Source organism: Melopsittacus undulatus, chromosome 5 (genome assembly GCF_012275295.1).
Source record: "Melopsittacus undulatus isolate bMelUnd1 chromosome 5, bMelUnd1.mat.Z, whole genome shotgun sequence".
NCBI classification, from domain to species: Eukaryota; Metazoa; Chordata; class Aves; order Psittaciformes; family Psittaculidae; genus Melopsittacus; species Melopsittacus undulatus.
Window position 1 is genome coordinate 81,084,044 of NC_047531.1, and position 24,511 is coordinate 81,108,554.

The following is a 24,511-nucleotide window of genomic DNA, read 5'->3' on the forward strand; positions in this document are numbered from 1 at the left end:
CAGCAGTCACCGGAGTGGGGTGGCCCCTCCTCGGTGACGGGACATGACGGGACATGATCTCTGTGCTCTCACCGGTAGAGATATGAAGTGCAGGATCAGGCCCTGCTGTCCCCTTTCGGCCATGGACCCCTTTTCCAACTGGTTGGCTGTAGGTGGGCCCGTGTGGTTTTTTCAGCACCCCAGAGTGTTGGAGCCTACCCTCATTGTAGGCTTCGGGGTAGTTTTGGGTTTAGTGGCACACATCTGTGCTGCTCAAGAATGCCTTTGGGCTTAAATACATCATAATTTCAAGATAGTCTTTAAAATGTTGGGAATGCTGTGGTACTGTTCACTTTTAAACAGGAAGGAGCAGGTTTTCCTCTTCATTCAGTGTAGCAGAAGCAACGGGCAGGCATCCCCGGTGGTCGCCAGGGAGCTTAGGGAGAAGAGTGGGGGACAGAAGGCAGGAGAAGCCATGGCAGCACAGCCAGAGCAGTTCCTGAGGGGTTAAAGAGAGAGACCTTTTTTGAGACTTATTCAAATCGTACTGAGCTCTTGCCAAAACAAGTTTAGAGAGGTCAGGGGACTTCAAGTGTTTTTCCCTATTGATAACAGTGTTGTGAGCGATTCAGTTGGTATCTGTCACCCATCACTAGAAGAGCTTTAAAGAACCCAAACCCCCTGTTGCTCCACACTTTATTGTCATGTCAAACAGGAGACATCACTGGTTAATGCTTGAGAGTGGACTTTGCCCTCTATTTGTAGTATGATCTCATCTCAGTGTGAGGGAAGGTAAACACCAGGAGGAGCAGAATGGTGGCACAGATACAGCACTCCACCTGAAGCTGGGATGTCCACAGACTTTTGCAGCTAAGTTTCTAAATGTAGAAAAGTGTGTGTGTGTATGTACACTTACACAATCCACTTCTTTTTACACTACACATAATGATCCTCCTTGGAACATCCTTGTCTCCCATCTTCCGAGCATGAGAGTGCTTATCTTCCAACTCATGCCAAGGACTGTGTTGTGAGGGTGGTGTTTACATTTATACATGCAATTGGCTAGATAATAATTGCCTCCAAAGTACAATAAAAGGGAAATTAACCTTGGTAATATTACTTTGTGCCAAAGATTTGTCATATTTACGAGTTCTGATATTTCAGATTTAGTGTTTACTTTGCTTCGCATCAATAATAGTTCCCCTCCTGAGACCAGGCTTAATTTTGTACGTACAGGTAACCTTGTTTAATTGAGCTGACTAAAGCTTAAAATAAAACAAGCAAATGTCATCATATGAGTGATTTCTGTTGCAAAGATAGTGCATTGATGCTACTACAGCATTTCCTGATAAAATAATAAGCATTATTGAGCTGCTCTCAAATTCTCCCCGACTTCCCTTGTTGGAACAATAATGTTACAAAGTGGAGATGCATTAAAAACTAGAGCATCTATTATTAGCTTTGATGTAACACTGTCGATGTAATTGTCAGAGAGACAGCAAAACAACAGCTTTTTATGCCATGGAACTATAACTTCGATTAAGGACTGTTGAACTAAGCTAAAAGACTCATGTTAAAAAAAAACCCAAAACAACAAAACCTGTTTCTGTCCTTAATTAATTATTTAACATATTTCCAAAGTGGTAGTTCTTCAGCTTTCCCCTGAGGTATGATGGATGCAGGGACAAAACAAGGATTGATGGCAAGGAGAAGAATCAGGTTTGCTTTTCTTGCTGCCAGCTGTCACAGCAGACGTACCTTCTTGGTTGGAAGAAGGCTGTGAATACTGCAGCATGTTCTCTTCTGCTGTCAGAGGTGTTGTGGTGCCAGAAAATGTCCACTGCACGTGAATGAAGGAAGATACACTGCATTTTGCGGCTTCTTTCACATTAAGCTAGGGAATATTCAATAGCTCTGGTTATATGAGTTATTAAATTTAACTGTTTCTTTGTAGTTGCATCCTTGAAACTGAGACTATTACCATAGGATGATCTAGTAAATCATAAAGCATATTTATTATCTTCAGACTGTTTGGGGAATTAAGGCTTTTAGGAAATACAGGTTTGTATCAGTTATTTGCTGGATGCCAACATGCTGCAAAATGCTTAATTCAGCTACTGCCTTGATGGATCTATTTTTATTTTTTAATCAGCAATTTGTCTCACAGAATGAGTAATTTATTTTTTCCATAGAGACTCTTTGGATCTCTGGAGTTCATTAAATACCTTATTATTGTTTTGCATTGAGCCTATCATATGATGTCAGTAACCTCTTTTGGGAAGGAATTTTGTGTATGTAAACCAGGCTTCTTTGCACAGGCACTAATGCCATAACTGCTTAGGTACTACTTCTCTCACACAGTTTTTGCTGCGAATCACAGTTGTTGGTAATTTGAGGCAGAATTCACACGTTTCCTCAGAACAGTATCAATACAATAGAAGATATTTCTGCAGCCATGTGGTGATGAACCTTGTTGTACCTGATGTGCTCAGACAAGGACTTGAGCTTTGGCATGAGAGACCCTGTGTAATTTTAGGTATCACAGAATCATAGAGCAGTTTGGGTTGGAAGGGACCTTCAAAAATCATCTAGGCCAACCCCCCTGCAGTGAGCAGGGGCATCTTCAACTAGATCAGGTTGCCCAGAACCACATCAAGCATGACCTTGAATGTCTCTGTGGACAGTGCATCCACCACCTCTCTGGGCAACCTATGACAGTATTTTACCATCCTTGTTGTATTTTTTCCTCACATCCAGCCTGCATCTCCCCTCTTTTAGTTTAAAACCATCACCCCTCGTCCTGTCGCAACAGGCCCTACTAGCATCGGCTCTCCTCGCTACGGACACAAGATGGCGGCCGCCGCCCGTCTCCCTGGCAACCGAGCTCTCCCTGCCGCCGCCACCGCCCCGGAAGTCCCGCCCCGGCGCGTCGCGGTTGCTAGGGAAGGTGCCGGAAGAGAGGCCCTGGGGGTTGGTGGTGCCCCGGCCGGGGCGATGGAAGCGAGCGGCGGGCGCGGCTGGGTCTGAGGGGGAGTCGCGGCCTCTCTGGAGCCGGCAGGTGAGCTCGGGCAGCGGGTGTCATCCCTCTCACACCGCACTCCCGCACACACACGGTGCGGGCTGCAGCCGTTGGGGGACATCCTCGGCCTTCCTTCCCCCACCGGGCCTATCGCAACAGCTGAAGATCCCTGTGGGATCGCGACCCCTCCTCGGAGATGGAGGGGTGAGGTAATCACCGCGCTTAGGTTCACCCTGCGGGCCCACTCTCGGAGGGTCCCTGGGAGGGACAAGGGCAAAGCTAGACAGAGTCATGTTCGTGCGGCTGTCACGATATGTCGTGACATGTTGGTGAAGGCCCGAGTCCACTGTGGTTCCCTGCGGGAGCATGTGTACGCGTGTCCGCTCTTGGCGCATGTGGTGACCTCTTGCTCCCCTGGGTCCTCGTTGCCTACACCCCAGCCGCACAGCCCTTCCAGGCTTCGTCTCCTTTTTCTCCCTAACATTATGGGAATCGCTGTGGCAGGCCCTCCTGGTCTCCTTTAAAGGAGCAGCCGCATCGGCAGAACTGGATTTTCCAGTAATAAACTTAATTATGAAACACAATTACGTCTTCCGACTGTTAGAAGCAAATAGAGCTTGCTAGATCAGGTGCCGCAGGCAGTGGCACCACTTGCTTATGCTTATCTTTGCAGTGGGAAAAGCTGTTCCGCAGTCAGCATGAGTAGCTTCCATAGTGGTGATAATGACAACCAGGGTGCTTTTGGATCTCGCCTTCACCGCATGAATTTGTGCCAGGGCAAGAGGCCCTCATTTTGGGATTAGGCTGATGCCAAGCTTCCTTGTGTTTGCTTGCTGTCCCTGGGACCAGTCTGGGCAGAAATGGCAGTGTTTTGCAGAAGTGTCAGGCCTGCTGTACCTGTATTAGATATGTGTTGTCTCCTGAGTAGGAGGTCTGGTGCTCTGTGAAGGATTTGACTTAATGAACCATTACCCTACTACATGCAGGAGGCAGGCTGGGGCTATGTTATACAGCTGTTTGCCATTTTAAGGATCTCAGCTGACCAGAAGTTTGAACACATGGTTATCTTGTGCAATCTCATCAGGTTGTCTGGCATACCTAATTGTAGATTAGAGGATTCCTGTAGAAAACTATGTTGTATTAAAGTTGTATCAAAAGTTCTTATTTTCAATTATATAGCTTAATATGACTCCTAATTTGTGGGTTACACAAAATGAGAATATTTTATTCACAGGCCAGTTAAACATCATCTGAGATGGTCAAACTGTCTGCATAAACCAAGGACTAATTTTTAGTCTGCTGTTGTATTGCTAACCTTTCTATCGTCCTGTCAGGTGATGGACCTATAAGGCCTAAAGTTCTCAAATCAGGAGAAGAATATTTGTGGCAGAAGTTATCTTCAATTTTTAGCTTTGGTTTAATTTTTACTCACTTTCCTGTGGGCAAGTCTTCTGTTGAATTGTCTCTGGCTTCTGAAATCAAACCATGCTGTCTCTGGGAGTTGTATAGCGTAACTAGTCATGGAGCAGTCCCACCTGCCACCTACCACAAAATCCACTTGCTGGATCAGCACATGCAGTCTTCCAGGGTTCCTAGCGGTAGGATATGTAGTATGTGTTGAAATCTCATCATAAAGAATCCTACAGAAAGGATGCTATAGCAGCTGTTGCATCCTAGGGTAAAAATGAGATTACAGCATTAGAAGTGTTGGCAAAGCAGCCCTGCGTGTGGCAGTGCTCCCAGTATCCTAATCTTTGCCAGGCAGCAGCTACATGCTTCTATCAAGGCAGAGGCCCAGGTGGCTACATTTGTTTGATGCAGCACTTCTGGAAGAACAAGCCCTGAGGGCAGTTGCAGCTTAAGGATGCTGGAGCAAGTCACACTGGGGAAGTAGGGAGACGGATCAAGGAGTTGGGTAATAGAGAAATGGGTATAGGGTTGGGGCTGGATGTTGGTAATCTGATGGGGTAGTTTGGAGATGTGGAGGACATGTTTTAAGGCCTTTTGAAAATTTTACGTTGTGTTTGGTTAGTGTTATTTAAAGCATTTCCTCTTGGAGGGGCAATTCTATTCCAAGCTGACTAATCCCTGAACTTTTAAAACCACAACAAGCATGTGTGTGATACTAGTGAGTCACTGATGATGAATCATGCATACTTAGTACAAATAAATGAATCCCTTTGTTTCATTTATTTTTGTTTTGGTAGTATCTGGAGGACCTACAGAAAAATCATGACCTTGTAGAACCAGGTGTTGTTTAAGCACACAGAAAAAGACCCTGAGTCTTCATATACTATTTTTTTAATCTATTTAAGCTTGATTTCAACTTGTCTTATCAGCATGAATAAAAATAAGTATATCTAAAACTCTTTAAAATCGAAGCCTAATAGTAAACATTTCTGCCTTGTGGAATCTGGTAATTTAAGTGGTCTAGGAAGGAGAAAATGGGAGCACTATATAAGGGACTATGCCTCCCAGGAAGAGAGAAATCATAAGGCTGTTAGCTTGCTGACAAATGTACATCTCCATATGTAGTCCTGGAAATTGAAGACCCCTTGAATTCCAGCTCAGTATCTTAGTTGCAGAAATTGTATTAACTACATTCATTACTTCCATTAATTACACCACTACATTAGTAAAGTCATTTGAAGTTTTAATTGGCTTTTCAATGGAAAATTTTATGTAGAAGGAACAGTAGGGGGTGTTACATGTGTGTGTATCTGCTCTATCCCACTCCCTTGCATGGCAGTTTTTGTCCTGGGAGAAGGGTATGCCAAAGAATCTGCTTTAGGCTTAATAAGATTTTCTTCTGAATTAGCACTTCTCTGCACTTGATTTCTGTGAAACATAACTATGAAGATTCACTGGGCTGCATTTGTAAAAGTAATTTGTGAAATGAACTGCAGAAAGACTAAGCAGCAGCATTGAAACTGCTTATAAGAGCTTTAGCAGTTACTATCATTTGCTCATGAATGTATGTTAGCTTGCTTAAGTTACATATCAATCAGGCCTAGATCCTGGGATCATTACTTACTTAGAGACGGGGTAGATAAGTTCTTTGTGGTATATAGTGTACTGTCCACATCAACTGGATTGTAGGATTTTGGCTGTTGAGTATGTATGCACGAAGGATGATATGCTTCAATTCATGCTTCTTTGCCCCCATCTTCACTGGTATTGCATTAAAGCACAACTTAAGACGGTATAAAGGTGGTCTCACCAAACAGCCCTTGTAAAGGAGAGTGCGAGCTGCTTTCAGAAAGCTTCGGCCTGCCCTTCACAGAAGGGGCAATTGTGGGTGCTGGGCTCATCTATGCCTCTTCAGTGCATTTGTTCTACATTCCTACCTTACTAGATTTGCCTGTCTTTCTCGAACAAAAAAGGAGAAGAATGCAATACAGTGTATCAGAGGATTGACAAAGTGACACAAGCCCTCAGAACAAGACAGACAGTAATAAACTGGAATGAGTTGAGCGAGGTGGTTACCAAGGTGGTCAGGGGGCTGAAGCATTTGTCTGGTGAGGTGAAGATGAGCAGCTGTGTTTCTCCAACTTGGAGGTGACTTTGGGATCACAGCCTGCCTCTGAGGAGGTTATTTAAAAAGACAGACCAAGGCTCTTTAGCAGGGTGAAGGGTGGGAAGGTGAGAGACATCAGGCACAAGCTGAGAGAACAGTTCCAGAATATATGGGGGAAAAACAATACCCAGCACCTTTTTCTATTGAGACCAGTCAAGCAGTGACACAGGATGCCCAGAGAAGCTGTGCTATCTCCATCTTTGGGGGTTTCAGAATGTGGCTGGATAAAGCTCTGAGCAACCTGGTTTGACCTTATAGCTAACCCTGCATTGAGCAGGAGGCTACACAAGAGACCTCCTGAGGTCCCTTCCAGACGGTCCTGCAGCCCTAACAGGAAAAGCTGACCTGGACATGTGAGAGATCTAATGTAGAAGGTGACACCTAGGTGTCGTGAATTGAAATGCAGCTTATAAGCACTTCCCTAGCAACCGTAAATTTGCAGCAATCCTGCTGTTAGTGTTTTAATCATAGAATGGTTTTGAGTTGGAAGGGACCTTAAGGACCATCTAGTTCCAACCCTGCTGCCTTGGGCAGGCACATCTTCTGCTAGACCACGTTGCTCAAAGCCCCATCCAACCTGGTCTTGAAATAAACCCTGCTTGCAGTGCAGCCTTTTCCAAACAAGTCTGTCAGTCTCCAACATTTCACCTCTATTTCTCATTTCCCACCTTTCATCCTCTTCAGGGAGGTGCCTTTACCCAAGCAAAGCAAGAGGCAGGCAGTGTCCCCAGTGCCCCCATATTGCCTTGCTAATGATATCAACTTACCCATCTCCCCCTTCCCCACTAGAGCAGAAGGCAAAATCAAAGCTGCATGAAGTACAGAGAAGACAATGCAAAGTTTGTAATGTTACTTTGGTTCCCTTCCTTGCAGTATAGGAAATCATGATTCTTGGTAGAGCATGTAAAGGATTTCCCTTGGAAGAGTTGTCTTTTTTTCTTCTATGATCATGAGGTGATCCATATGAACTCTCTTCAAAATAAAGCAAAAACGTGTATGCACGTAAGTCTTGGTTAGAATCATAGAATCACAGAATGGTTTGAGTTGGAAGACCATCCAGTTCCAACCCCCCTGCCATGGGCAGGGACACCTTCCACTAGACCAGGTTGCGCAAAGCCCCATCCAGCCTGGCTTTGAGCACTGCCAGGGATAGAGCATGTATTACTTTGCTGGGCAACCTATGTCAGTGCCTCATCACCCTCACAGCAAAGAATTTTTTCCTTATGTCAAATCTAAATCTACCTTCTTTCAGTTTAAAGCCATTTACCCTTGTCCTGTCCCTTCATGGCCTTACAAATCCTCCCACTCCAGATTTCTTGTTGGCCTCTTCAGATACTGGAAGCTGCTCTGAGGTCTCCCCGAAGCCTTCTCCAGGCTGAACAAGCCCAGCTCTCTCAGCCTGTGTCCATAGGAGAGGTGCTCCAGGCCTCTGATCATTTTCGTGGCCCCCTCTGGACTTGTTTGGGCACATCCATGTTCCTCCTCTGAGCTGTCTATCCCATATGTTTGGTTCTGTAATCATTATACAGTAAGTGTACAACAGTGATTTCTGGCATTAAGGTATTTAGTGAAAGATGTGAGTTGTGTGCCCATTCAGAAAAGGTGGATTGGCTGGGGAGCGTGAAAGTTCCTTGTAACTAGTGTCCTTGTTTGCACTCGTCCAGTTCACAAATGCAATCCTATTATTTTCCTTGATTTTTAATTTAATTTGCTGCTTCTATCTTACATTAAAATGCTTTCTAGATGTCACTTTGGAGGTTTTCAAAACATGGCTGGATAAAGCTCTGACCAACCTGGTTTGACCTCTCTAGATGCCACTTTTCATCCGCTTTGACCTTCCTGGTTTGTGTCCTTTCCTGTTTTCAATTTCACATCTTTAAACTTTTCTTTACTAATAGGTTGATTCTGCTTTAGGATAATGGCAGGAAAAGTAAAGTGGGTAACTGACATAGAAAAATCTGTTCTAATAAACAACTTTGAAAAAAGAGGCTGGATTCAGGTGGCAGAAAATGAAGACTGGAATTTTTATTGGTAAGTACATTAAAAATACCAATTTCTAATTTTATGAAGTATTTTAATGTGTTACAGTAGTAGCATCAATAATATAAAAAAGTATATTAAAAAGTGAAAGATACAGAAATTATCATTGATTTACCACAGTGCTCCTAAGAGTATAACATTGTTTCTGTAATTTCTTAGGCTACCACTGGTCTTCTGTTCAAGAGTTGCATTGGTAGACTCCTGTACATGTGCAGGCCTGCTAAAGTCATTGGGGTTCCTCAGGGTGGAAGGTTCCATCTGCATGGATCCATTCCCATGCTACTGATCTCAAGTATCTTTGCAGTTTGCCAAAGATATAGTCAGGGAATGGAAAGTCAGTGACCTAGCAAGATACTGATAATTTCTGGGAATGCCAGTTGGGAACAGCCTGGGGGAAGGCTGTGCTCAGTGTTTTTTGAACTGTGATATTTGATTTTGGGTTTGTTTTGGGGTTTTTTTATGCAGTAAGCAGTTTTCCATTACTTTTGGAGGGGACATGTGGCCTGAGGGGAATCTTTGAATGTATCTTTTCCCCAGATTTTCTGGCAGCTCAACATAAAATAATCCAAGAGTACCCAGTTCCAATATATGATTAAATATTCTTTTATCCGTGTGATGGAGTCTTGCCGTGTTACCAGAGTCCACACTTCTATAATAAAGGCTTTGAGGACTGTACTTCTTCATGATAATGATTTATATGCAGACTGATTATTCAACATTTCAATACTTAAAGTGACTGTGAAGTTAAATCAGAACAATGGTGAAAGGAGGAGAGTAAAGAATCTAGCTTCTCTTTTGGCATTTGTGTAATATAAGACCATGGAAATGCTGTCCTAGACTGCAGTAATGTATTAATTGGCAGAAACAGTACTCTGTACATAAACCAAACAATTTATATTGTCCCTCTCAAATATGACAGAATGGCAGTTTGTGCTGCCAAGTGTACCCTTTGTGAACCACTTATTCAAATGGGTAGGAATCTAGTAATCTTCTCACGCTTTTGGAATGTGGTTGAGGGGAAGTGGTGGAACAGGGCACTCATAGAGACTGTTGTGTGACTGGTTGTTTTGTTTTGGTTTTTTCTCCTTGAAATGGTAATGTAGCAGATTGATAGCAGTCAGGAAATATTCTTAAATTTCCAATATAAGACATGCAATAAAATTTTTCTTCATATCTGTAGTCCCACTCTTATCTTCTGTGAAAAATAAAGTAGATATGTGATGGCATTGTCACTGCAGCCCCTGATCTGGCATTTACGGGTGATTTTAGTAAGATCTCTGAATCACTGTTTTCAATTCATATGCTTGACAATCTGAATAGCAAGGTAGTCAGTAGGAGGTTGTTTTTGTGGCTTTTATTAAAGAGAGAAACTGAGTTTACAGGAAGAGAAGTAACAGAAGTTGCTTCTCTAGCATGTGGGGGGGTGTTGGCCATTTTTAGATCCTTCTGGGGCTTAACCTGGTACCAACAAGGCAGAGTCCAGTAGGCTCAAGTTGTCATCTTCCTTTCCTTTCTTTTTGTGCCAATTTTAGTCATAGTAGAGGGATCAATAAAACCTCTGGCAGGATTTTGTTAATAGAAGGTCAGCACATCTTGCATTGTCACTGCAGCAAGGTATTAGAGTATAAAGAGAAATGAAAGAGAAAAGTTAAAGTGTATATAACACAAAAAAACCCACCCACCACCAAAAAAAAACATAAAACCAACTTTATCTTCTTGGATTGTGTTTCTTGGGTAATGGGTTTAAAATTAAACAGGGGAAGTTCAGGTTAGATATAAGGAAGAAGTTCTTTACTGTGAGGCACTGGAGCAGGTTGCCCAAGGAAGCTATGAATGCTCCCTCCCTGTCAGTGTTCAAGGCCAGGTTGGACAGAGGCTTGGGCAGCATGGTTTAGTGTGAGGTGTCTCTGCCCATGGCAGGGGGGTTGGAACTAGATGATCTTAAGGTCCTTTCCAACGCAAACTATTCTATGATTCTATGAAGTCTTTTGGTATCTGTCTTTGCTTGCAGGATGAGTGTACAAACAATCAGAAATGTTTTCAGCGTGGAAACTGGTTACCGCCTCTCCGATGACCAGATTGTCAATCATTTCCCAAACCACTATGAACTGACCAGAAAAGATTTGATGGTAAAGAATATCAAGCGATACAGGAAAGAACTTGAGAAAGAAGGAAGTCCACTTGCAGAAAAGGATGAAAATGGGAAATACATTTATTTGGGTATGTGGTTCTCATTATCAGCATTCATATTTTTTCCTGTGTAGTCAGTAACCTGCAATGACCTAGCTTTTCTGTGCCTAAAGCACCGAACTTCTGAAGTGTTAGAACATTAAAGTGCTTATCTTGAAATGCTCTGTCCCTATCAATGAAGTAAAGCGAACTTTGTCCTAAAAGTGTTTGCTGCATTCTGCAAACTTTACAGCCTTTTGTCTCTGTGTTCTCCTCCTTTTCTCTCCCTTTAAGTCTGAATTAGAGCAGAAGGAAACAGAGAATAGGTAAAGTGATAAAAACTGTTTTAGTGAATATTTTGTGGAAATACTGTATTTTCAAAGCTTTTCGCAAACTTTCCTTTGAAGGAAAATAGCTAATATTTTACAAATTGAGAGAAATAGATCTTATGTCACTTGTTCAGGGTCTTTGTTGAAATTGGAGAAAAAGTAGGAATAAAAGACTGAACATTTCTGTTTTCCTGTTGTATTACCAAAGCATCAAGGCCCAATTCCTCCATTGTATTCTTGCTAGTATTCAGCAGTATTCAAAGAAGAGCACAAATCCAGTTTGTGTGCATGGAAGCTATATTTAGACTTTGTTTTGTTAGGAGTAAGGTCCTTAAAGAAGACTGAACTTAACAGTGCAGCATTGCCTGAAGCAACATTGGATGAAATGATAATGAAATTACTATTTTTAAGTATAAGGATACAGAACTAGATTTGTAACTAGGCTTCTTGTGGTTGAGGGTGGGGGAGTGTGGGGGAAAGATGGGTTGGTTGTTTGGGTTTTTGTTGATTTTTGCTTTGTTTTAAATTATTTTGAAGAGGGAAAATTGTGAGATTAAGGGACTCTGCAATAGGATTAATGATGAAACCAAAGGACTCTGGAACTTCACATGAGATGGGGCTGGAGTTTCTTTAATTCAAAAGTGAAAAAACTTATCTGAATATCTTGTACTGGAGCAAAAACTAAAATTAACTATTTCAGAGAGGCTCTCAGCAGAACAGAATTAACAAACTCTTCAGAGGAGAAGTTTGGGGGAAGCTGGAAAACAAGTAATGACTGCTAGGAAATACAACTAAACAAACAAAAGGCAAACCAGCAGTAGATCGGGAATGAGGAGAGTGAAGTTGTTTTGGAGGTCAGAAAGCAGCAGAGCGAAACAGAAGTGGGGATACATTGAACTGATTTACATCTTAGGAAAGTGAAAGGAAAGCACTGTTCATCCCTGAAAAAGAGCAGCAGTTCTGTATGGATGGAAGTGAAAACAATTTGACAGCAAGAAGTGACAAATGCTTTTCTTTACAGATGAGTAAGCTTTGTAATACTAATTGTGGGAGCAAGTAAGTGACTAATAGGAGTTACATGGAAATAAAAATTACCTCATCCAAGGGGGAAGCAACACCAGCATTCACATGTTTAGTGCACAGAGAATAAGGTGGTTAATGGAATGGTAAAAGCTGACATGGGAAATTGAGAAAGTTTGATAAAGTTAAGTTGGAATGGTATGTAGTACTCTAATTTCACAGCATATAAATAGAATAAGAAAACTAATGAATATGAATTAAAATCTACTTAGCTGAAGTTAGCAGCAATATTTTGCAATTGTTTGTTCAAGTGTAAACCTAAACCTAGAATTTAAATGAGATGAAAAGCAACGTAAGTTTTAATGAAGGTGGATAGTGCCAGACTGGAAAACTGAAAATACAGGATTGTTTTAGTCTGTATGTGTCAATAGCCTTATTAGACACAATGTGCACCTTATGTGGGTTTTTTGTTTTCCTTCACTTAGATTTTGTTCCTGTTACTTTTATGCTTCCGGCCGATTATAATCTCTTTGTTGAAGAATTCAGGAAAAATCCCTCCAGCACTTGGATTATGAAACCTTGTGGCAAAGCTCAAGGAAAAGGAATATTTCTAATCAATAAACTCTCCCAAATTAAAAAATGGTCTCGAGACAGCAAAACGTCTTCGTAAGTTCTTAAAACCCAAGCCCTTTACCGTACTTTCTGTAATGAGGTGAACTGTATGCTAATTGTCTGATGCGTGGAAAAGTATTCCATTATTATTGCTTTGTCATTATATAGTTAGTTTTGCATTTAATCTCAGTTGCTATCTGACTTCCTCTTTCAAGCAGGTTTTAATACAGTTTATTTTGGTATGAGGAGGTACAAAGCACTGTTCAATTATTCTTTATAAAAATGCTTTCAATGGTGTTGGGGAAATAATTGCACAAAAATATATCATTCTGCTTCATAGCATTAAATAACAGGAAACAAGAGAAAAATCTTTCCCTAAGCAATTTCAGTAATTATTAAATACGTATTAAATAACTTTTTCAATTAGTACAAAGGAAGAGTGCATTTATTGCAACATGGTCTAGTGTGAGGTATCCCTGCCCATGACAGGGGTTGGAACTAGATGATCTTAAGGTCCTTTCCAACCATAGCTATTCTATGATTCTATGAAATACATTATCACTTTGGAGCACAAAAATGTTGGTGATCTACTTCCAAATGGATGAAGCAGGTCAGCAACCTGCCTTTTTCTCTGACTAGCAAAGGTTTTGATCACACAACTAATACTGATTTTTTTTACTGTTATAAAGTGACTGGTTGACAATCACTCAAGTCTTCCCCTCCCCTTTTGACTTTGAATCTGAAGAATGTCACAATCTGAAAGTTATCTAGCTTTTCACAGTGGTTTGTGCCAATGCATACCAAGCATAAATACAAATGTTCTATATGACCTTGACTAATGAAGGTAATGTACAGTGTACTTTTTGCTTGTCTGAACCGTGCCAAGCTCTAAGTGCTCTCCAAGGAAAGACTGGCTTGTAGAGCTGCATTCTGCATGGTGCAGTCAGCTACCCTGTTAACTTCAAAATTGAGTTTAAATGGTTAATTGATCTTAGTCATCTGCATAGTATTTTAAACATTTTTTGGTGTACATAATACCTGATGCCAAGTGTGCATTATTAACTACTATGGCTTTATATGTTTTACATGCATAAGATTATAGATTTCAGCCAATCCACAATGTACACACTACTAAAAGAGAAAAAGATTTTTCAGATCGTATCATTGCAATTGTTACATTCTGAAACATGATTTGTGTTTTTCAGGTTTGTATCTCAGTCTTCCAAAGAAGCCTATGTGATTTCTCTCTATATTAACAATCCATTACTTATTGGTGGAAAGAAATTTGATCTTCGTCTCTATGTTTTAGTATCTACATATCGTCCACTGAGATGTTACATGTAAGATTGTATGTATTTGTACTTTGGTTTGAGAGAACATTTAATGTAGTCAAAATAAGTATCCTAGGATGCTTTTTTCCTGATTTCTTGTTGGGGTTTAACACATTTTAATGACTTTTTGCATTTAAGGTATAAACTTGGATTTTGCCGGTTTTGCACAGTAAAATATACACCAAGTACAAGTGAACTGGATAACATGTTTGTACATCTTACAAACGTTGCCATTCAGAAACATGGGGTAAGTGTACTTAGTTCTTAGGTGCTCTTTGGCAGCACGACTGTTTTTCTTAAATTGTCCCGAAACCTTGGAATAAAAAGATTTTATTTGCCATATTCTTCATCATCTTGCAATTAAAATACTTCAACTTGAACTTATAAATAAATAAATTTTAGAAGACTGCAGGTCAAAAGTATGCAAGATAATGAGTTGCAGCTCTGTAATCGAGTGGGATATCTTCAGTACTGACTTGCAGTAGTTGAAAGCAGGGGTTTTCTTCCAAGTCTCCTGTCATTTAAATGCTAATATGCACATTTAGGAATTGATTCTGTGAGCAGTGAAATTAATGAAGCCTGGTTCCTGTAGGTTTGTATTTTATAATAGCACTTTAATATCTGCTTCATGATCTTCCCTTCCCATTCTCTCTCTCCTGTGAAGTTAATTCAGCTTTCCTATTTTCAGCACTTACTAATAACAATACTTTCCAGCTTCTTCTCATGTTTTTCCTGCTCTGCCCCTCTCCCTTCGTTCCCTGGGTAAGAAAGAGAATGTGCAGTTGGAGCTTAGAGATGGATGTTTGCTGCCTGGCCAGCTGGTGGTTTCCTCTTGAATGGACAAAGACAGAGTTCCGCCTGCAGAACAGTTCTGTCCTGTAATTTGCCATTGATGTTCATAAAACATGTGGAAACCTGATAGCTTTGACAGGACTTCCTTATGTCACAATAGGCTGAAATTCACCAGTGGGAGGAAAGGGCAGTGGGTCAGGGGGAACATGCACAGATGGGCATACACTATGACTGCCCAAGCCTTGTTTCGTCAGGGAATCCACTTGATGATGATGACTGTCCCTTTTGCATTTTTAGCGGATGTCCATGATTTATAGACCATGCCTCTGTTACAGTAATTAAAACTATGCTGCTGTGCTTCCTAATTTCATAGTTTTTAGTTTAAGAGTGGGGAAAATAAATGTGTATGTACATACACACGTGTACACTCATGTATATATATTCATGTGTGCATATACCAATGCTCAACAAGATACATTTAATGTATCTTAAATTGCAACCATGCTAAATGTCCTGTGTCTATTATTGTTCTGTAAGATGTGCAGCATAGCAGAACTGCTTTTATCTGGACATTCCGTAGAATCATAGAATCAACTCAAGTCCAACTGTTACCCCAGGACTGCCAAGTCCACCACTAAACCATGTCACTAAGGGCCTCATCTACATGGTTTTTGAACACTTCCAGGGACATGACATTTGTGATGGTAGTTATAAACTAGGGTGTCAAAATGTGGCATTTTTCATTATTGCAAACATTTTCTTGCTCAGGTGCTGATTTGTAAAGTGCTTCAAATGCATTATGGTTCTGACGGGGCTCACTGAGTATTGGTTATGGTGAAAGCAGATCCCATACGGCTTAAGAGCATAAATCATGGTGCTGTTTGCAGTAGTAGTGAAGAGGTGAGGCATGTGATATGTTGCCTATCCCAAATAAAAGTAGAGGTGAAAGTAGTGGTGAGGTCACCTGAAGACAAGATAACAGAAATGTGTATAGAAGTAGCAGTTTAAAAATGTAGAGTCATTACTGGAATATATGAAAAACTATATAATTTCGGAACCACTAATATTTGTTGAGTTTTGTAGAAAGAAGTGAGAGGTTTAATGCAGAGCCACTGTATCCTTTGTATGTGTCCTTGTGTTTTAAACTTTTCTAACTTTGGAGGCACTTAGGCTGTATAGTTTTAGAAGAACCTAATTTGAACTGTCAAGTAATTTATCAAAATCATTATGTGGTGTAGAAAAACTCATTGTGTTCTAGCTGCTAATCTCTTCTCTAAGCCCTGTGTGAACCGTAGTGTTCCAGTGTGTTTGTACCCTACTAAGCCACGGGAAAACACCCCTAATTTCAAAAGTGTACAAGTCTGTATTGGGAGAGGGAAATGGAAAATGCAGGAAGGAGAGTAAGTCACTATACCCATTATAATGTTTGTACTGGAAAATACAATTCTAGGTCATTATTCACTGCATGTGCAATACGAACAAAACAACAGTAATTCAACATTATTGTTTTCAGTTAGTAATCTTCTGTGTAGCCTGCAATACTCTAATATTTTTAATTAAACAGCTATGATTGTGTAAGGCTCTACCCAGTTGCAATCTATTTTGATTTGAGTATTTGTTCTGCAATGCAAAGAAGGTTGAAACTTTGATCTCTGGAATCTGGTCTCAAGACTTTTTTTCCATGCAGCAAGTCCTGAGAACCATGTTTGAGGTCTTTATTTGTACAGTCCAGTTTTACAAATGTACTAAGGGGGGAGCTGTAGAAAAGCCTAAATATAGATAAAGGTTTCTCTGACCTTGTCTTAGAGGACCACAGATTTTGTTCCTCTGAGAACTGTTTTCTGCATTGTGTTCTATAATTTAGCAGGCCTATAACCATTAATCGTTACAAGTACTCTGAGGAAAACCTTTTTAAAGGGGCAAAGCATGTGTCCTGAGAGTTATATGAGGGCTTAATGAGTGTCTTTCCATCAGTAAGAACACCCCCAGTTTGCTTGTCTTCCTATTTAAAGAGAATGTAATGCAGAGCATTGACAGCCTCTGAAAAAGCAAATATAAAGTAATGTCCTTTTCCTCCTGTTCTGTTTCAGTAGCACTTAGTGGTTTTTTCTATATCAAAATACTGAATTACTTGAAAAGTTAACCTTTAAAAATAATTCAGGTCTTTTCATTGTCTTCTTGAATGTAACTGTTGGTAGCACCATTAAGATGATACCATGTTTGCCTTTGGGGAAACAGACAAGTCACATTTTAAATGAATAAACAAAGACAAGCACTTTCAAGTGCTCCATTTTAAAACAGCTTACTTCAGTGAAATTTAGCTATTGCTCACTTAGTTATTTCTCCCTTATCGCAGTGGATGAAAAAGTTCAGTTCTTTCCTTTCACATTTTAAAGGTTGTATTTCCAAATCACAAATTATGTTTTACTATAAAGCTGTCAAAGTACCGGTTGGTTTCTTTCTCTGAAGAAGGATTTATTACTTGATTTGCAATGTGTGATATAAACATATACAGCTATAGTAAAAACAGTTGTTTATATAGAGGGCAGTTCAAAGTAAAGCTGAATTCTTCATAAAGCTGTAGAGTAAAAATAACTTGCTGAGTTTTTTTAGAGTACTACTTGTATGTAAGTGTAAGTGTGCTTTTTGTGTGAATGAAACAAAACTGCAGGACAACTTAAAAATCTTAGGCTAAACTAACTCCTTTACTTTTCAGGATGATTACAATCATATCCATGGAGGCAAATGGACAGTGAGTAACTTACGCCTGTATCTGGAGAGCACACGTGGAAAGGAAGTCACAAACAAATTATTTGATGAAATTCACTGGATAATTGTGCAGTCACTGAAGGCTGTGGCGGTGAGTACTGTTCCTGGAATGCTGCCAGCGACAGCATTACAGCTGCAGGCTGCTCATATCCATGGAAGTGAGTTTGCCATCAAAACCCCTAAAATCTTCTTCCTGCTATGTGAGTGATGGTGTTGATGCTGATTTCTAAACTTCTGTTGTCTCCTGACTTCTCTGAGTGGACTTAAATTTTGGGTGAGTGGGTGAGCTGACTGTGCATAATGAAGAAGTGGATCAATCCCTTTCCTTGAGGGCTCTGTGAACTAGTTAATAGAACTTGATACTGCTCTTGTGAATAGTATTAAGCTCTGTCAAGGCACATGACGCCATGTCAGCGATAACAAATGTGTCAAAGAAAAAATAGCTCTGGAGGACAATTTGTCAAAGCAAACGTAAGGCTTTTAGCTCAGCAAAGTTGCATAACTTACTTTCACCTCACGAGTCACAGAATTATCATGAACTCTCACTTTAAAAAAAAGTAGCTTAAGTGACTTTCCAGTGTTTGGGTAATGTCCCATGATTACAGTAGAGAGCAGGTATTGCTCTGTGAGTCAGCTGGGGTAACTGAAGAGCTTGCCAGTGCCAAGGACTGGCCTGTTCCCAAGTACATGGTCCTGTCATCTCTCTGGCACCTTCCTGAGCTGAATCAGCTCACTCGCCCAACTGACAATTACTGTATTGCTTTATTGATGGGTTGGTATTGTGCCGGTATAATAAGCTAAATCGCCTCACTGAAGAACCAGCTGAACACCAGAAAGCAGCACAAGAAAGAGGGACAGGCTATGAAGCTAGGGTCACTGGGAGGTGAGGGGGCATGGCTCAACTCACTGTCTGCTGTGTAATCATATTTGAAACCAGATGTGAGAAGAAAAGGGATTTAATCCAAATGTTAGAAGAACCTTAGAAGAGGAAAAAGTGTTGAGAATTATTGAGCATGAAATATTTTGCTCCTCTGTCTTTCTGACAATGGCAGATGTAATGAGAGATGCTTGTTCCTCCTGTCCCTTTCACTCCCTGAAGAATGGAAAAGCTTTCATTATTAGCCTAGGGGAAAACATCTCACTAACCTGTTACAAAGGTTTCTTTAAAAGATCTGATGAGATTTCCGTAGAAGAAAAGTCTTGCCATGCACACCACAAATGGTTAGCAGATGCTGGAAAGCTACTGATCCTCTAGAGAACGTGCATCCAAGCACAACTTGGTCCTTGGTTTCTCTTGACTTTCAGGATCATAGTTGACTTGAGCTAATTACAGTTTTTAAATGTATCTGGTAATTGTTTGACCTCAAATTTCTACTCTACATATTTATATTAGCAGAGTAAAAGCAACGTCTTTGAATAAGTCTCCTTTTTGTGAAGTTTAAATAATTCACAATTATGCAAAGCTCTGCTATGTAAAACTTCCTGATGTCTCCTGATGCATGCAGGCTTTAAATATTGTTGTTACTGTTGCAAAATATGAAAACACGCTTCTTTTCATAACATAATGGAAAATTAATATGTTGGTACTTGGCATTCATACAATCATTAATATTGAAATACTACTTCCAGCTTGGAAAAAAAGAGTCAATCCTCAGCTTATTTGTTAGCACACTTGTATTAGGGTAAAAACACTGAAAACTTGTAGAAGATTCATAATGTAGTCACAGTGATCACAGTGATTTATAGCAAACAGAGTATGCATTCATGGTTACATACTGAATTATTCATTTTAATACATATTGATGTCTTTTTCTCTTTTTTTAGCCTGTAATGAATAATGATAAACACTGCTTTGAGTGTTATGGATATGACATTATCATTGATGACAAGCTTAAACCATGGCTAATTGAGGTAAAGTTACTTAAAATACAGGGAAAAAACTTCCTTCTCATTTCACAAAGTAAAACTGGCTAGATTTCAATGTAGTCTTTCCTCTTTTGAAACAATGTCTTTTGTTTCTCAGGTAAGTGTATTAAGAAAAATGTTGGAAAGTAAACCAGACTGTGTGACCAAGCTTGCATGTGCTTTTGTTTCCTGTTTGTTTGGTGTTTCTATTTGTTTGTGGGTTTATGTTTTGTCTTCGAAATCCAGTATGTCCATGCAATTCGGATTAAGTGGCAGCCTGAATGGTAGCAGCCCTATTAGATACTGTATCAGTAGCTGGAAAATTGACATTGGCTCAAGGGAGCGTAACATCAAACTTAGGTTTTAAATGCTGTTATGGCCTTAATGTTGTAGATTGTGAGGAAGGAAAAAGGGTAGATGATGGCTAATTGGGATATTTGGAAGGGGTTCCCCCCCCCCATCTCCCATATAGCTTTCTCTTTAATGTATTGACTTTGGATCTGTGTTCAACATAAATTTTTTCCAGTTCTCTTCCTTCTCAGTCTAATTGAAAGCGAAAGTTCAAATGTTATTGAAAAAAAAACCCAAACATTTATTGTTCTGATACCATTTCTCCATAATAAATGTGGCACACAAGAGATAGGTAAAATGAATCCCGTTTTTAATTAGTACAAGATGCAATGTAGTGCTTTGAATAGAGAGCATGTGTGTGTTTCTCCAGCTCACAAGTTAACAGGAGAGAACTTGGATTAGGAACATAAATACAAGCTATTTACTTAGAAGAAACCCACAGGTTCCTGTGTAGAGCAGCTGTTGGAGTGAACCAGGCAAACTGTAAGCACTGAAATCTATGGGGTTTGTATCTATGTAAGCTTAGAAAATCAAACAAAAATCCATGTTCTGTCTGATTCGCCCTGGTGCATCTAGTCTCAACAAAAACCTTGAGGCTGACACTGCAGACATTTAGTGGTGTGGTGCTTTTTTTTTCTAAGTAAAAAGAAAAATGCCCAGTGGGGGATTCCTTCCAGTATCTGAGGAACTGAAAGATGTGCTTTAAGACGCTGAGTCTTAATTCCCTAAATAGTACATGTAGTCATCACACATGGTGTTTGGAGAACTATGTACCACTCAAAAATTGATACTGACTGGTTTTTCTTTTCCTTTTGTAGGTTAATGCTTCCCCTTCTCTTACTTCCAGTACCGCTAATGATCGGATCTTGAAGTATAATCTTATTAATGACACACTTAACATTGCTGTGCCTAATGGGGAAATTCCAGACTGTAAGTGGAATAAATCTCCACCAAAAGAAGTTCTTGGCAATTACGAAGTCTTGTAAGTTTTATCAATGTTCTATATAAATGCAAATGTTTTCCAGTCACCTCACTTTTTTAATGTAAAGATAAAGATAAAGAGATAAGGTGAACTTCTTTCTGTTGTGAAAAATGCACACAAAGTACCACTTTGGTTTTTTGGAGCTGCAGTAGCAATGTTGGAAGGCGGGAGTGCATTAAAGCAAAGCTGCCTCACCCCTTCTCCAGGAAGAAATGTTACTTTTCTGCACCTTCTGCACTTTCAGCATGTACATTTGAGGGATAGAGGCTAAGAGACTGTTTTGTCTTCTATATGTGCAGAACTTTAGTTGTATTGAGTATAATATATAGATGGTAGTTAAATTGATATAATAGCAATTTTATACAATTTTTCCTCTCATTTCATAGAAAAGACACCTCTTGACTCCTGTAATTCATGCATGTAATAGTAGTGAGTTCTCAGGTCTTTTGGTTTTTTATTTCCCTAATCTGGATTACAAAGAGAGAAATTAAGGAGACAGATTTTTATGTTGGAGTGTCTGAAGGATTTATCTCTGATTGATTGGTCTTACGCAGAAAAACTCTGATTTAATACCATGGTTTTGATAGTTTCTCATATTTTTGAGAAACTATTTGGATAGTTTCTCTAGCACTAGTGGTACAGTTGTTCATTATGTCAGGAATGTGTTATGTACATAGGAGATCCACTACTTTATACTGACCTTAAATATAAAGACAGTTAAATGTCTGAATTATGACTTAAGTTTGAATGAATGTTTTATACATGGTAGCTGCGAATACCTGTGCAATAGTGTGATTAAATATACGTTATGACTGTTCCAAAAATATTGTAGTATTTTGATAATTATAATTACACATCTATAGCTAATTTCTGCTCAGAATTTGTGTGGCAGCTGAGAGGTAAGTATATATTGAGGTTATCTGAGGCCATAGTGGACTTAGATATTTAAGAACTACTTGTCACTGTGGTTAAGTGTTACAAAATGCATGTCGTCAGATACTTTAAATTTAAGCACAGTCGTTTGTTCACCTCATTCTATCCCTACTTGCGCTCTGATGCAACAGTGGAGTTTTTTAACATGGCAGCTAACAATCCTGTTTGAAGCAATAGCTTAAGTCTTTATTAAACTGCCAGCAGCCTGATGTTCTGGCTTAACCACAGACCTGTGTAGTGAGGAGAAATACAGAAGTACATGGAAAATTTCACAAGTATCAAATTTCACAAACTGGGGAGTTTAACCAAAGCTGCCAGATGTTTTGTTTCTTTCCAAAAGTAGCTGTAGATATTTCAGTTGATCTGTATTGCAACATCATGTGGTAGTATATTTCCTCGAATAATAGCTGCATGTCAGACTGTGCATGTGTAGAATACAAGCTGTGTGTAGAACAGCTTGTTTTAAATTCCAGTGCTAGATATTAGGCAAAATCAAATATAGAGGACCCACTTGTGTTTGTGTAGTGAATAACGGGACAAGGCATTGAAGAGGTTATCTTATTTTCAGATACGATGAAGAGATGGCACAAAGCGATGGTCCCGATCGTGACTTGCGCAGTCGTCCTGGGCAATCCACTGGAGCAAAAGGAAATCGTGCAAAAGATTCAGGAAAGCCTGTACTGACCACCTGGAAGTGATAACAGGAGAAACAGCTGCACTCGTGGTAGGAAGGCATCATGAACAAAAATGTGGGTTTTGAACAGATTCGTCTACTGTGCTACCTTGCATATGAGAAATATTAAAAGAGGACAGTACAGCTGTTGAAAAGGAGTGAAGCAAGCAATATAAAAGCAGCAACTGTACAAGACATACATTGATTTAATGATTATCCCAATAATTATATATATAGTGTGTATGTATATATGATTATTTTGTACATACGTACTTTCTATATCCTAATATTCTCCCAGTAATGATTGAGAACTTTCTTTATAAAGATAACTCAAAACGTGCATTCTGAAAGAACCCCCTTGCTGTTCTGAATATAATTTATTTCTTCTGTAACCTGTCCCTAGCTCCCGATAATAAATAAGCTGTGAATTCAGTAAGAGTGTGGTGTGGTGAGCGTTAATATTGTCACATGAGGGTTTAGGGTCTTGCTAGTAAAAGAAGAGAAACTAGGCGAAATAGCAATACATGGACTTGAGGCTATTGTCAGTTAAGGCAGCTAATGTTTTACAATTAGCAGTAATAACCTGAAAAGCAATTCTTTATATGCTGAGGATTTTTGGTTTGGTTTTGGTTTGGTTTTTAAGTTTTCTTTAATTGTTTTGAGCTGCTGACTCTTTAAAGGTAGAAAATTTCATGGGCAGAGGGAGTGTTTCAAATGGTATGTTCATGAGTTTTTTGACTAGCCATTAATTTTTATTTCGAGATGATGCATGTCTGTAGAGAGACAGAATAACAAGCTGTAATAAATCTCATTGCTTGAAGCCGATGAGAAATCCTTATGTGCACCAGTAATATGCAAATCTCTTTGCATGTTTGTGCTTGTATATATGTACAATATCTGTATATTTTTGTGTGAGCTATAACAAAAATATTGTTGCACATGGTAAGCTATTGCTGGTAGCTATGATAATGAACATTGTGATGATTAGCTACCAGAATGTATAGAGCAAAATTTAAAAATAGGTATTTCAGTCTTCTAACAGTGTAGTATATAAATAAACTAGTTGGGTGTGGGATTGGCTATTGCTTCCACATGTATTTCCACCATTTATTTATAAATGCCAAGGCACAGTTCTGGTCGTCTTTGTTCTCCTCCCTCCTTTTGGTTTTGTTTTGGTTGGTTTTCTTTTTTGATAGTGCAGTACTGTGGAGAGAAAGATGAAGGAGGCTAAGAGTTGCAGATGTCCATGTAACCATAACATAGTCTAAACTGGATGCCACCAGAGCAGTAATACTCAATTTCCCTGCCAGGACGGGCCACGCGCTTTGCCCTCCTTTATGGCAGGCTACTAAAGTGCACGCAATATAAACTTTACCCTTCCCAGAAGTTTTGAGTTTCTTGAACATGTAGAACAGACCACCTGCACCACAGAACATGTGGGTTGTTTTCCTGCCTTTGAAGTTCCTCCTAGAATAGGGCAGCTGCTCACAGACTTGCCTTTGGGACAGTTGGTGCTGATGACTCTCAGTCTGAGCACCATCCAACAAGAGCAGTTTGGGCTGGGGAGGGAGGACAGATGTGGGCTGGGCTGACCAGTACCCTTACACATGACCTGAGGTTCATCCTTGCAATACAGAAGGAAATGTGTAGACTGAATGAGTCACTCAAAGTATAATTCTCATCATGATTAATTTTGCATATTCCATTAAAATAACCAAAATCCAACTTACTCTCTGGTCATCAGACTTCTCACTGGCCTCTACAAAAGCATATTCAAGTTGGTTTTTGAAATAAAGCCAAAAAAGATTATTACTGCAGGTCTCATAGTTTTGGTTGGGGTTTTGACTTTGGGGTTTTTTGGTTCCTAAGTATGAGTCTTGCTTGTATATTTGAACATGGACAGATAAGTTGCTTTTAAGTATATGTGTGGTCAGATATTACCCCCAACTGCCTGTTGGGGGTATAATAGGAAGCAGTGACAAACTTGGGAACTGTGAGACTGTAGGAGGTAGTACTTTGTAGTGGTTATA

The 24,511-nt window shown here is 39.8% G+C and overlaps 1 protein-coding gene across 1 annotated transcript; it reads left to right on the plus strand.

Moving 5' to 3' along the window:
- Nucleotides 1-2,929: 2,929 nt before the first annotated feature.
- On the plus strand, nucleotides 2,930-22,917 carry TTLL1 (TTL family tubulin polyglutamylase complex subunit L1). The gene is made up of 10 exons (XM_005148183.3): nucleotides 2,930-3,037; nucleotides 8,474-8,606; nucleotides 10,627-10,835; nucleotides 12,619-12,799; nucleotides 13,951-14,085; nucleotides 14,215-14,323; nucleotides 17,585-17,728; nucleotides 19,462-19,548; nucleotides 20,712-20,875; nucleotides 22,377-22,917. Exons 2-10 carry the CDS (start codon nucleotides 8,494-8,496, stop codon nucleotides 22,504-22,506), a joined length of 1,272 nt encoding a protein of 423 aa, XP_005148240.2. The 5' UTR covers nucleotides 2,930-3,037; nucleotides 8,474-8,493; the 3' UTR covers nucleotides 22,507-22,917.
- The last annotated feature ends 1,594 nt before the right edge of the window (nucleotides 22,918-24,511 follow it).